Below are 12,024 nucleotides of genomic sequence, written 5' to 3' on the forward strand. Positions count from 1 at the left end.
AAGAGTTTGGCAGTCCTTTGGTAAAGCCTATGATCCAATTTCCACTGCTTTTTCTGATTACTCCCCCAATCCCTCTTATCCCAGTTTTTCCATGGAAGGCTCCATCAGTGTTTAGCTTATAGAAGCCTCTTTCCGCGCGGGGGGGGGGGGGGGTGTTCCATTACAAGTTAATGGTGACATTGTTGCTGGGTATAGCAGGGTTTCTTATGAGCATGGTATATTCTAAGGCGACACGGTGGTGGCGTAGCTAACGGGGTCATGCGGAGGTGATTGAAATGGTTCCTATTCCTATTGATCCGTATGTTCCGGGAGGCGAATGGAACGATAGGTCATTCCATTTCAAGTCGTTGTTGTACTGCTTGTTTTTTTTATGATATCCCAGGTTGCTTGTCAGTTACCAGGATCAGGGGTGATCATGTTGTCCTCAGAGTCAGTGGAGGTTTGAGCACACGTTTCATTCCAGAAGGCGGTAGCAATGGGGCATTCAAAGAAGATGTGATTCAAGGACTCATTTTGTGCATTACACGCATTACATTGCTAACAGACGTTGGGGATGGGGATTTCTATAGAGGAGAGATAGTTGTTTGTTGGGAGTCTGCCATGGTTAAAGGTCCACAGGAAGAATTTAAGCTTGTTAGGGACTTTAAGCTTTCAAATCCAGTTAAAGTCTTTTGGCATAGCCTGATAGGAGTTTCTGGCATTGGAATCAATAATGCTATAGGCAGATTTGGTGCTGAACTTGCCACTACTATAGAGGTTCCAAGCAATGGTGTCATCTTTGTTAGAGTTGGCAGGGATAAAAGTGTTTTGAATTGCCTCAATGATGTTGGTGGGAGCTCAAAGGGAATGAGGTGGAGGTGCCAACTGCTGTCATGGTAGACATCAGTGTCGCTCCCAAACGCACAGGCAAGCATACGTGGTCGTACAAGTAATATAGTAATTTTAGAAATCAGATGTCGAATCCACAAGGACTTATGATTAACCGTCAACTAAATTATGCAATCCGAATTATCGATACAAGAGATGAAATCTGTAGATTATAATTATAATCTAACTAAAAATAAAATAAAATAAATAATGAACTTCAACATTTTCATTCCTTCTCTTTTGCTTTGTATTCTTTTAGTGGATTTTGCCTAACATTTTCATTTCAGGTGCACTTCCCATCTCTTCAGCACAACAACTCCATACAATCATTTCTTATTTCTTCATGTAATCCATTCTTTTACTTTGCATAACTTCAATCATTACCATCATAATTATTTCAATCATTAGCCACTTTTCCCAAATGTCTTCCACGTGACTTCTCTTTTGCCTTTCTTTACTTCATCCAATTTTTGTTGTAATATCTTCATTTGTGCAATGCTGTAGTTTCCACGTAAAGTACCTAAATTCCTCAATAACGCAGATTTTAGCTGGATATTGAAAAATCAATATTAGTTAGGTATATTTAATGTATTTAACTCTCCAAACAAGATAGAAACATGGGTAAAACATGACGGTTAGGCGTATAAATACCCCTAAGATCACCACCCCACACTTAAACCTTTGTTCGTCCTCGAACAAACAATTAACATACCTACTTCACTTATGATTCGCTGAATGTTACCAAATTGAACAGGTCTACATCAAATTAAGGTCACTACGACAGTTTAAACATATACGAGCAATAATCTCAAGCACAACATCAATTTCAAACGTGCCAACGACTGTCTCAAAACATACTAACCTCTAAAACTGACTCGTTCATATGAATATAGGCAAAAATGGTCATGCCGCCTAGCAAAGGAATCAAACATGTCACCAATTTCTTACCAATTATGTGCCCTCACTTCAAAGAGAGTTGTCCAAAAATTTTCAATCAACACACAATACGGGCAATTACGCTCACTCTCACAAGAAAATTCACATGCTCATACGACGCACCATAGGCTTGCCCTTAATGTCATACTCTATTAACAAAAGCCTATTAAGTATAGGATCAAATAGGACTTTTATGGTTGTAATGTCGGCTAAGGGATGAGTAGGAATTATTTGAGCAAATAGTGACTAACCTCCCTAAGCACTTTAAGACATACATTTTATCATCCTGATGTGCTTCCTATTGTTTCATCAATATTTCAACCATTCTTTTTCACTTCACCTTATGCACCCTTTAACATTAAGCACTCTCTTTATTTCTGCATACACCATTAGCAAAGAGCAATTCTTTATTGTTCATCTTTTTTCAAGTAGAACACAAATTATTGTTATATCATTTTTTTTCTGCTCCCTACTAGCAACATACACTAACAATATTCAAACAAGTGCACCCTCCACCTTTTTTTTTTCTTTCTAGTTTCCACCTCAACTTCCCTTTATATATACTTCCCAATTACTTTCAAGCACTAAATTTCTAAAGTGCTTTAGGAGTTCGGGATCAAATATTACAAGTTATAGCAACAAAGGGAATGGTTAAAGATTTGGCTATCAAAGAAAATAGGCTAAAGGCTCAAAATGGGTTACAAAGCATATCACATATGGGTAGGCAAATAGATGGTCAAAAATTATGGCTAACAAAGAAATGCCTATATCATCTCCTAACTTAACACACCTAGTTTCACTTTGTAGACATACCGGGCAAGTTTTAGACATCAATATGAGACATGAAATATATAAAAAAAACTACTCACCACACACGACACACTCATGGTTCAAGATGGATCCACATCGACCCTCTACTTAGCAAACAATGACACGAATTCAAGCAAGCATTTTTAAGCCAACAATTTTATCAAAGAGTCAAGTAGAAGAGCTTGGGTGTTCTGAAACAAGTTATTATTTTTAAGCATAGTTTTACTTTCAAAAGTTCGAGAATTGCTCATGTTGTCAATAGTGTACCTAATCTCGAGCACCTAGCATTCAATTGGTTTCAAGGGCTCTCATCTCCACCTTCTCCTTAAAAAAAAAAAAAAAAAAAAAAAACTAATCCTAATTTTTTTTAAAAAATTGACCGGTTCAAAGGCCCCCCTTTGGAAAAGAACCAAGGCCATAAGAAAAACCAAGGGATGGATGATGTATGCCGCTAATGAGGGACAAAGAAGCTATTAAAGAAAAATAAAAGAAATAACAAAGTAAACTCTTTTTGAAATTTTCTTGGTTTTCCTTTTTTTTTTTTTTTTTTTTTTTTTTTAATAAGGCTAAAAACTAAAAAACCAAAAATCCTATGGCATAATCATCATTGACCTCACAGTATCGGAAATACCCCATCCCACACTTGAAAGTATGCATTGTCTCAATGCATGAATAACAGAGAAAAAATTAAAACAAGGATGAAAAATACTCCCTGAGATCCTCTAGGGCCTAACTACCAACGTAATCCTCAACATCAAGGGTCGACACGACCCCACACTTAAGTCCAAACATGCTCCTCAGCTTTTAACTTCGGGTACTCATACTTTCCCTAATCTTCAAAATAAAAACAAAACAAAACGTAACACTATAAAAATAAAATGAAATAAAAATTAAATACAAGCTGGGTTGCCTCCTAATAAGCGCTTGATTTAACGTCGCGGCAGGACGTGAACCAGCTTGTTCCTCCACTGCGAACTTATGAATTGAACCCCAAATTTTACTTTAGGCTTTCGGCTATGATTCAGGGGTAGTGGTACATATCCAATTGAGCCAGGTAACCAATCTAGTCTTTTGCACCTCTTGGCCTTTTGATGAGGGATGTAATTCTATCTTTCTGGTTCAACAAATTCAAGAATATAGACACTTTGTCCCTCATCCCTTGATTCCACCAAAGGTTCAAATGGATTGATTTTTATCTCACTATCCAAACACAGTGTGGAAAAATGATTGGAATGAATTCCAATGCACACAAACTCATGAATTGCATTACTATTTACATCCTCACATATACACAGGCTAGAGTTACACTCTACTTTTAGCTCCTTAATTTGCCTTTTAAGTTCTTTTTCAGCTACACTCAACTTACCACTAAACTGTTGAGCTTTAAACGCATCAATCTTTGCACTTAAATCCTCATTCAAGTAGTGAACAACCAAACAAAAATTTTCATGCTCATCTAAGAACTCAATCTTTTCTTTAGCTATGTGAGTAAAACGTTTTGAGATTATATCATGTTGAGCAGCATATATTTTAAAGTTGTACTCCAAAGATGCCAAGTCTTGAAAAGATGAAAACGCCATATAAAAGAAAATACACAAAATAAAATAAAATAAAAACTTGTAAAGAGAAAAGGAAAAGTCTAATCTAGAGAAACAGTTAATTTCTAAGTCCCCTGCAACGGCGCCAAAAACTTGTTGCTCCTAAACGCACACCCAAGCGTACGTGGTCGCACAAGTAATATAGTGATTTTAGAAATCGAATGTCAAACCCACAGGGACTTATGATTAACTGTCAACTAAATTAAATGATCCGAATTATCGATACAAGAGATGAAATTTGTAGGTTGTAATTATAATCTAACTAAAAAAAAAATAATGAACTTCAACCAAAAAAGAGCGAGTTTTTATATTATAGATGATATGAAATCGATCTAGGGCTATGGGATATCTGACAATCATTGTATTCTTCAATTGATTCAACTTCTTAATTTATCTAGTTTACTGATTGACAGGGTTGATATTACAACTATGAATCTCTCGAGTCCTCTAGCCGCCCATTTGTATTACTTTCACGCCTATATCTCTATGGTCATGAACCTTCACACAAATGCATTTATATTTCCTGTATATCAACCAAGCAGGGCGAACTAGGTATATCTCTATCCTAGTCGCAAATCTGCTCCCCGATGCCCAGGGTTGAGATCCTACTCTATTTAACCCTATTGCTATCTCAGTATTCCTCTCTCGAGTTCAATCTAAGAATCAAAGTAGTATTCGATAGTTGATCAGACAATCAAATAATTAAGCGCAGGATTAAATAAATAAACCAATACGATAAACTAATTAATTGAAATCAATATTCGAATAACAAAGTTCATGAAAGAACCATAACCCTAGAACGAGAAGTTTAGCTCCACATAGACATGGAGGAAAAGCATCAGATCATTCAAAAAAAATAAAAATATAATACCTTGCAGTAAGGAGAAGAAAAGATAAAACCTAATAAACTCCAGCATCCACGGCGGCTCCTAACTCTCTCTAGGTCCAAAGTTTTGAACTAGTGGTTAGAAGTTGTCCGAAATTGTGTAAAACCCGTCTTATGGAAAATTTGTAAGTGTAGGAAAAAGTCCAAACGAAATAACCTAATCCAAAATAAATTAGAATATTTTTGAACTCCGAACTCGTGGCCTAGCTGAGCGAGCCACAAAGCAAGGCAGTGCCTCGCTATGGGTTTCGCTCAGCGAGGGTTGCTGCTAGGTACGTAACTTTTCCACATCAATTCCTTTTCTTTTGCTTTGTATTCTTTTAGTGGATTTTGCCTAACATTTTCAGTTCAGGTGCACTTCTCATCTCTTCAGCACAGCAACTCCATACAATCATTTCTTATTTCTTCATGTAATCCATTCTTTTACTTTGCATAACTTCAATCATTAGCCACTTTTCCCAAATCTTCCACGTGACTTTTCTTTTGCCATTCTTTACTTCATTCAATTTTTGCTCTAATATCTTCATCAGTGCAACGCTGTAATTTCCACGTAAAGTACCTAAATTCAACAATAGCGCTTATTTTACCTTGATATCGCAAAATCAATATTAGTTAGGTGTATTTCATGCATTTAGTTCTCCAAACAAAATAGAAACATGAGTAAAACATGACGGTAGGCGTATAAATACACCTAACATTAATCAGCTACTTTTATGTTGTCCATGCCTAAGGGAATAGGGCCAAGGATGCAGCTTCTAATGGTTCCTATGCTAGGGATCCAATTACTGTACCAGAAATTAATGCACTTGCCATTGTGGATGACATTTGTGATTCCCTTGCTGCAGATACTCCAACCTTGGAGGATGGCTTTCCAAGGTCTGGAGTGGATGGTTTTGGGGTTCTGTCCCAGTCTGCAGTGTTCGGCAAGGAGGATTGAGGCCCAGTTGGAGTTAGGACTCTTAAGAAGTCTCCAAGCAAAGCTTTATTTTTAGATTTGGCTTTCTGGATTCCCATTCACTACAACGTTCTATTTTTTCTCCGTAATGAATCAATTTCCAACCGAACACAGTTAGCATTCATTATGTAAATCTTTTTTTCTTTTTAGTTTGTTAAAAAAAATACTAATTCTTCTTTAAATTTTGTAACAATTTAAATTTGGTATTTACCCTTAATGAAAAGCTTTTATTATCATACAAATATAATGAAATATATAAGAAAACAAGTTTCAAAAGTTATATTGTCACACAAATGTTATTGTATATTTTAGATCACAAATCCCAAAAAAAAATCTTTCTTTTTAAATTATCATGTTTAATAAAATATGTTCACGTAAATTAAAACTGAGAGAATAGTGTTTTAATTTTTAATCAAAGTGACATCTTCACTTTCTAGAGCTCCGCCCCAAATAGCATAAAGAATTATTTTCCCTATTTATTAAAATCTATATTGCCGTATGAGATAATATAACTTGTCTGACTTAGCTAAGTCAGGTTATACGACCAAAATTAAATTATATGGTAATATCTTCGATCGGTAGCTGCTGCTTGTGAAATAACTTAATATCTTGATTTGTTCAATCATTAGCTCTTGCAGCTACGTTCTACTTAATTACATTAACTTACATGAAGCAAATAATTAATGTTTTTTTTTTTCTTGTTAGAAGCTCGGACCAGCTCCCATTTTCTTAATAGAAGGGTTAACGTGACCTAGTTATTAAGTGAATAACAGTTCGAAAAGAGGCAGCTCGAATTGAGAGAAGAGTCGTTGAAAATAATAGGCGGTCAAGATACAACACAAAGGGCAATCAAGTGCGATCAACCAACAAGCATACAAAGAATTCAATCACTTGCTAATTAGATAATTACAGATATATTTTTTAATAAGTATTAATTGGCAATATGTTTTAAAAGGTACACAAAAGGATAGGCTATCACATACTCCCTCCGTTTAAAATAGAGTGCCCACTTAGCCATTTGTATACCCCTTAAGAAAGTACTAAATCCTTGACAAAAAGAAGTAATTTGATTAAACTACTCCTAATTAAATAGATATTAGGATTTGGTCACTTAACACTTAATAGGACAAATTTGAAAAAATAAGGTTAATTATTTACTGATTTGATAAGTGAACACTCTTTTTAAACTAAAAATAAAGGCCAAGTGGACATTCTTTTTGAACCTGAGGAGTATTAAACTATTTGATAGTGCATAATGTTTTTTATACTATTGAAATATACTCCTTATTTCTTACTCTACTACTTGCTGGGAAAATCTGATTTTAGAAGAGAAAAGAAATGAAGAAAACTAAGAGTTGAGAAACTGTATGAACAGTTATGGACATTAATATTTTGGATTTTTATAATTATAATCTCTTATGTAACAGAATTTTGATTTAGTGAAAGATTTCGATCAATACAAGGTCTGGCCTAGAGTCAAATGCCAGTCTCTACTGCCTCATGTTCCCCTCCCTCCTCAGTGCCATGTTCGTAAATAAATCCATAACAACTGGCAAAAAGTTTACACCAACATACTCGAGCCAGCTCTTAAGAGGCGTGTGACAACAAAATTTGAGACTCCAATTTCTAAGTTTTGATTTGAAATTAAGCATTTGTTATGAAACCCCAAAATTTCAATTTCAAATCCTATTTCTCAAAGCAGTAGGATTTCAAAAAAATTTAAATGTAAAACTTGACTCATAAGTGTATATTTTGTAAAAAAGAACTCATTATTTTAAATTTTACAAAAAAAGGATCAATTATTTTAAATTTTGTAGGAAAATGATCCATGCTTGACGTGAAGAAATTATTTATATCATGTGGGAGGGTTATATTAAATAATAGTTAATTACTATTGTTGTTGATTTATTGAATCGGTGGGTCTTTGTAAAAGTATATGTATTTGAAAGTTTGTACAGTAACATGTAATTGCAAACATTTATTTATAAAAAAGAACATAGAGATACATAATTTATTAATGCTGCATCGTAGGATATCATGATAAATTATTTATGAACTATGATTTAAGATTCTATAAAAATTATTTTTTTTAGTTTTCACAAATTATGAATTCTTCAGATTATATTTATAGAATAAAATATAACTCAAGAAATTCAAAGTTTCAATTTCAAATGTAAACACAACATCATTTCAAATGCTGATTGAAAATCATGTCCAAACATTTATTACATATACGACGACTACGTTCAGCTTACTAAGTCGGCCCCCACTGGTCCTCTATATTTGCGACTTCCAATATATCCTTTTCTTCTCTTTCCTTTCTGCTTACTGATTACTTCACAAACACACTGATATAGTTGTGATTGTTAAGTAAAAGCCGTGTTAGTATTAGATCTGTGCACCACATTTTCCCACAAAAATAAACCCTACACTGTAAGCATTTCACCTCTTCTTTTTTCGTTATGAAACAAGTAATGAGCTTCGTAATTCCTGCTTGTTTAGTATTCTCTAGTGATTATAGCATTCAATTGTTGTACAAAGTACTTATTTTCGTCTTAATTTTGAATTATACGTTTGTGTATATAAGAGGTCGATGTTGGAATTTTCATCACTGCATTGCTATGAATTATTGTTTTGCTATCACAGTCTAGCATTTTAAACTAATTTTGTTTTTCAATTGTTATTAAGAAGTAGTACTATTTTGGTCTTAAATTGAATTTCAGCTCTTTTCTTCTTCTTTTGGTTGTATAAAACAAGCAATGAGCATCTCCCTTATCAGTACTAATTACTGCTTTTTAGTGTTCTCTAGTAATTACGTCATTTAATCATTGTATAAACTACTTATTTTGGTCTTAAGTTGAATTACATTTGTGTATATAAGGACTCGATGTCGGAATTTCATCGGTGCATTTTTTTGAGGATTTTTAGGCTTGAGTCAAAACTTGCTATGAATTGCTCTTTTGCTATCACGGGTCTAAGTAGGCGTTTGGCCATAGATTCCAAGTATTTGTCACTTTGTTTGAAATTTCTGAAGTTGGAATTGCGTTTGGTTATACTTGTTGCAAAAGAGAGAAAAGAGCACATTTCCAACTTGGAGTTGAAGATGAGGAGTTTCCCAAATTTGATATATCCAACTCCAAGTTGAATTTGGAAATTTTATAACCAAACACTGATTTGAAAAAAATTCTGGAAAAAAATGAATAATTCTCATGGACAAACGGGTACTAAAACTGAATAGATGCGTTCAAATGATTTTATCACTTATTTTGTGGCTTAACAAGGAGAGGAAAGCTCGATGTTCAATTGTAGTAGCCTTTTTCTGGTTCTTATAGTGCTAATGCGCTTTATTCTAGCATAATGTTGAATCAATTTCATCAATTATTCACACAGTATATATCTATTAGCTCAACAAAGAAAAATGATTTTTACATGCTGTTTCAAAGAATTCACTTTTTCTTATGCTATAATGCGGGTTTCAATGTGTATTTTATGTGATATATGACGTTGTGCTCTGAAATTAAACTTGGTTATATATATTTGTTTCAGGTCTGATCCGAGTGACTGAAGATGGCAGAAGTGGATGCTCAAAATCCTCTTCGCGGAGAAACAAGTTGTAGTTTTCTACTACAACAGTTGCAGGCAATTTTTTATTCTGAATTTATTCTTGATATTAAATTTCTTGTTTAAGAAATAAATCATGCATTAGCACTGAGAGTAACGCAGTACTTACTCCATCTCAAATTATCTGTCGTGATTTCTAAATAGTCGGGGTGTGGCCCTTCTCCAGGCCCTGCTACGCGCGATGCTTTGTGCACCGGGCTGCCCTTTTTTATTTTAAATACTTGTCTCAAATTATATGTCATTTTAGAAGTTCAAGACAAAATTGATTAATTTTTCCGCATTATATCCTTAGTAGTAATTGTTTTGAAGACTACAGATACCTCAATAGAGTAAATGTTTAATGAAGAGAAATTATATCTTAAGACATAAATGAGGGTAAAATAGTCAAAAACCCCATCCTAATTTTCTTAAGGGGCGTGTAAAAGAGAAACACGACAGATAATTTGAGGAGGAGGGAATGTTCTTTATAGTATAATGACTGATGGCTAGTATATATTTTCTGTTGATGCAGCAAATATGGGATGAGGTTGGTGAAACTGATGATGATCGAGATAAGATGCTTCTTCAGATAGACCAAGAGTGCTTGGATGTCTACAAGAGAAAGGTTGATCAAGCAGTGAAGTCACGGGCTCACCTTCTTCAGGCTTTGGCAGATGCCAAAGTTGAATTCTCCAGGCTGCTATCCGCCCTTGGAGAGAAAACATATGATGGAATTGTGAGTGGTTGTATTTCAGTTTGGCTATATTTTGGGGGCAACTATTTCAAATTCTTGGCTGAAAGTCATTGGCTATCTTTACTATATTTGCTGTCATTACTTTTACTTTGGCTATCTTTACTATTTTTGCTGTCAATACTTTTCTTTTTTGGATACTTTCATCATAGCTTTTACTCTTGCATCTTTGAAAAACGCTTTTCTTGAGCCGAGGGTCTATCGGAAACAACCTCTCTACCCCACAAAGGTAGGGGTAAAGTCTGCGTACGCCCCACCCTCTCCGGAACCCACTTGTGGGATCACACATAAGTTGTTGTTGTTTTTGTTGGCTGAAAGTGATTAGACTGTTGCCTTTTCTAATATTCACTTTTTTGTTTTGGGGTTTCTTTGCAGCCTGAGAAGACTTCAGGCTCAATTAAGGAACAACTTGCAGCTATAGCACCAGCGCTGGAAAAACTGTGGAAACAGAAAGACGATAGGGTAAAAGAGTTCTTGGATGTACAATCACAAATTGAGAAGATTAGCAGTGAGATAGCAGGGACTAGTGAGCAAGTAGAGAGTCCGAAAGTAGACGAGTCTGATTTATCTCTTAAAAAACTGGATGAGTTTCATGGACAGCTTCAAGATCTTCAAAAAGAAAAGGTTTAAGCCATATTTTAGTAGGACTTATTCCTTTTTCAACTGTTAAACTAGTTCAGCCTCCAATGAGCTACTCACCTTACATCCTTGTTTAATATTGCAGAGTGAGAGACTGCACAAAGTCCTTGAATTCGTGAGCACAATACACGACCTATGTGCTGTTCTAGGCATTGACTTCTTTAGTACTGTCACTGAAGTTCACCCAAGCCTGAATGATTCTACTGGTGTACAGTCAGAAAGTATAACCAATGACACACTATCAAGTCTGGCTAGAACAGTCTTAGCATTAAAGGAAGATAAGAAGCAAAGATTGCAGAAGGTAAATGTCCTTACTGTTTTAAGTTGGTCCTTTCACTTAGCCTAACACTTCATATCAAGTTAGGGTGTACAGTCAGTGAACTGACTAATGGAGTTATATTGAAAATACCTAGACGTTATTTCAAATTCTGTTCTACTGTACTTGGATCCTTAAATACTGGAGATTTTATTATTGCTGCCTTGCTGGATATGAAATCTGCTTGTCCATCCTCTGCACATGATACAAAATTTTCTCCTCTGAATTGTTTAATCATTATTAGCATCTAAATAGCTCATTCAACTGCCATTATATGGCTTATTTGATGTTCGACTTGCTTGCCGGTGCTGATTTGCTTCTCTGTACTAATTTCACTATTATTCGGAAATCACATCAAGATGGAATTTAAGTGAGTCCTTCAGATGTGTCTAACAAGTGGTCTCTCACGTCTGGATGATACATATTTTGATCAGTCCTCCATTTCTTCGAAATGCACTCTCTAACATATATCCCCTCTTGCAGCTCCAAGAACTTGCAACTCAGCTGATAGATTTATGGAATTTGATGGATACAACCGAAGAAGAACGAAGGTTGTTTGACCATGTCACATGCAACATATCGGCTTCAGTTGATGAAGTGTCTGCTCCTGGGGCTCTTGCTCTTGATCTGATTGAACAGGTATTGGGAGATAATATGAGTTTTGAA

General features: G+C 35.0%; 1 protein-coding gene across 1 annotated transcript in view; it reads left to right on the forward strand.

The window, feature by feature from the left end:
- The first annotated feature begins 8,289 nt into the window (after positions 1-8,289).
- LOC132032109 (65-kDa microtubule-associated protein 1-like) overlaps positions 8,290-12,024 on the forward strand; it is a 3,902-nt gene continuing 167 nt past the window's right edge. The window contains exons 1-6 of the mRNA XM_059421902.1: positions 8,290-8,523; positions 9,599-9,691; positions 10,185-10,388; positions 10,779-11,027; positions 11,128-11,343; positions 11,842-11,997. Coding sequence (XP_059277885.1) covers positions 9,620-9,691; positions 10,185-10,388; positions 10,779-11,027; positions 11,128-11,343; positions 11,842-11,997 — 897 coding nt within the window. The 5' untranslated portion in view covers positions 8,290-8,523; positions 9,599-9,619. The remainder of the gene's footprint in view (positions 8,524-9,598; positions 9,692-10,184; positions 10,389-10,778; positions 11,028-11,127; positions 11,344-11,841; positions 11,998-12,024) is intronic.

Source organism: Lycium ferocissimum, chromosome 9, assembly GCF_029784015.1.
Source record: "Lycium ferocissimum isolate CSIRO_LF1 chromosome 9, AGI_CSIRO_Lferr_CH_V1, whole genome shotgun sequence".
In the NCBI taxonomy this organism is placed as follows: Eukaryota; Viridiplantae; Streptophyta; class Magnoliopsida; order Solanales; family Solanaceae; genus Lycium; species Lycium ferocissimum.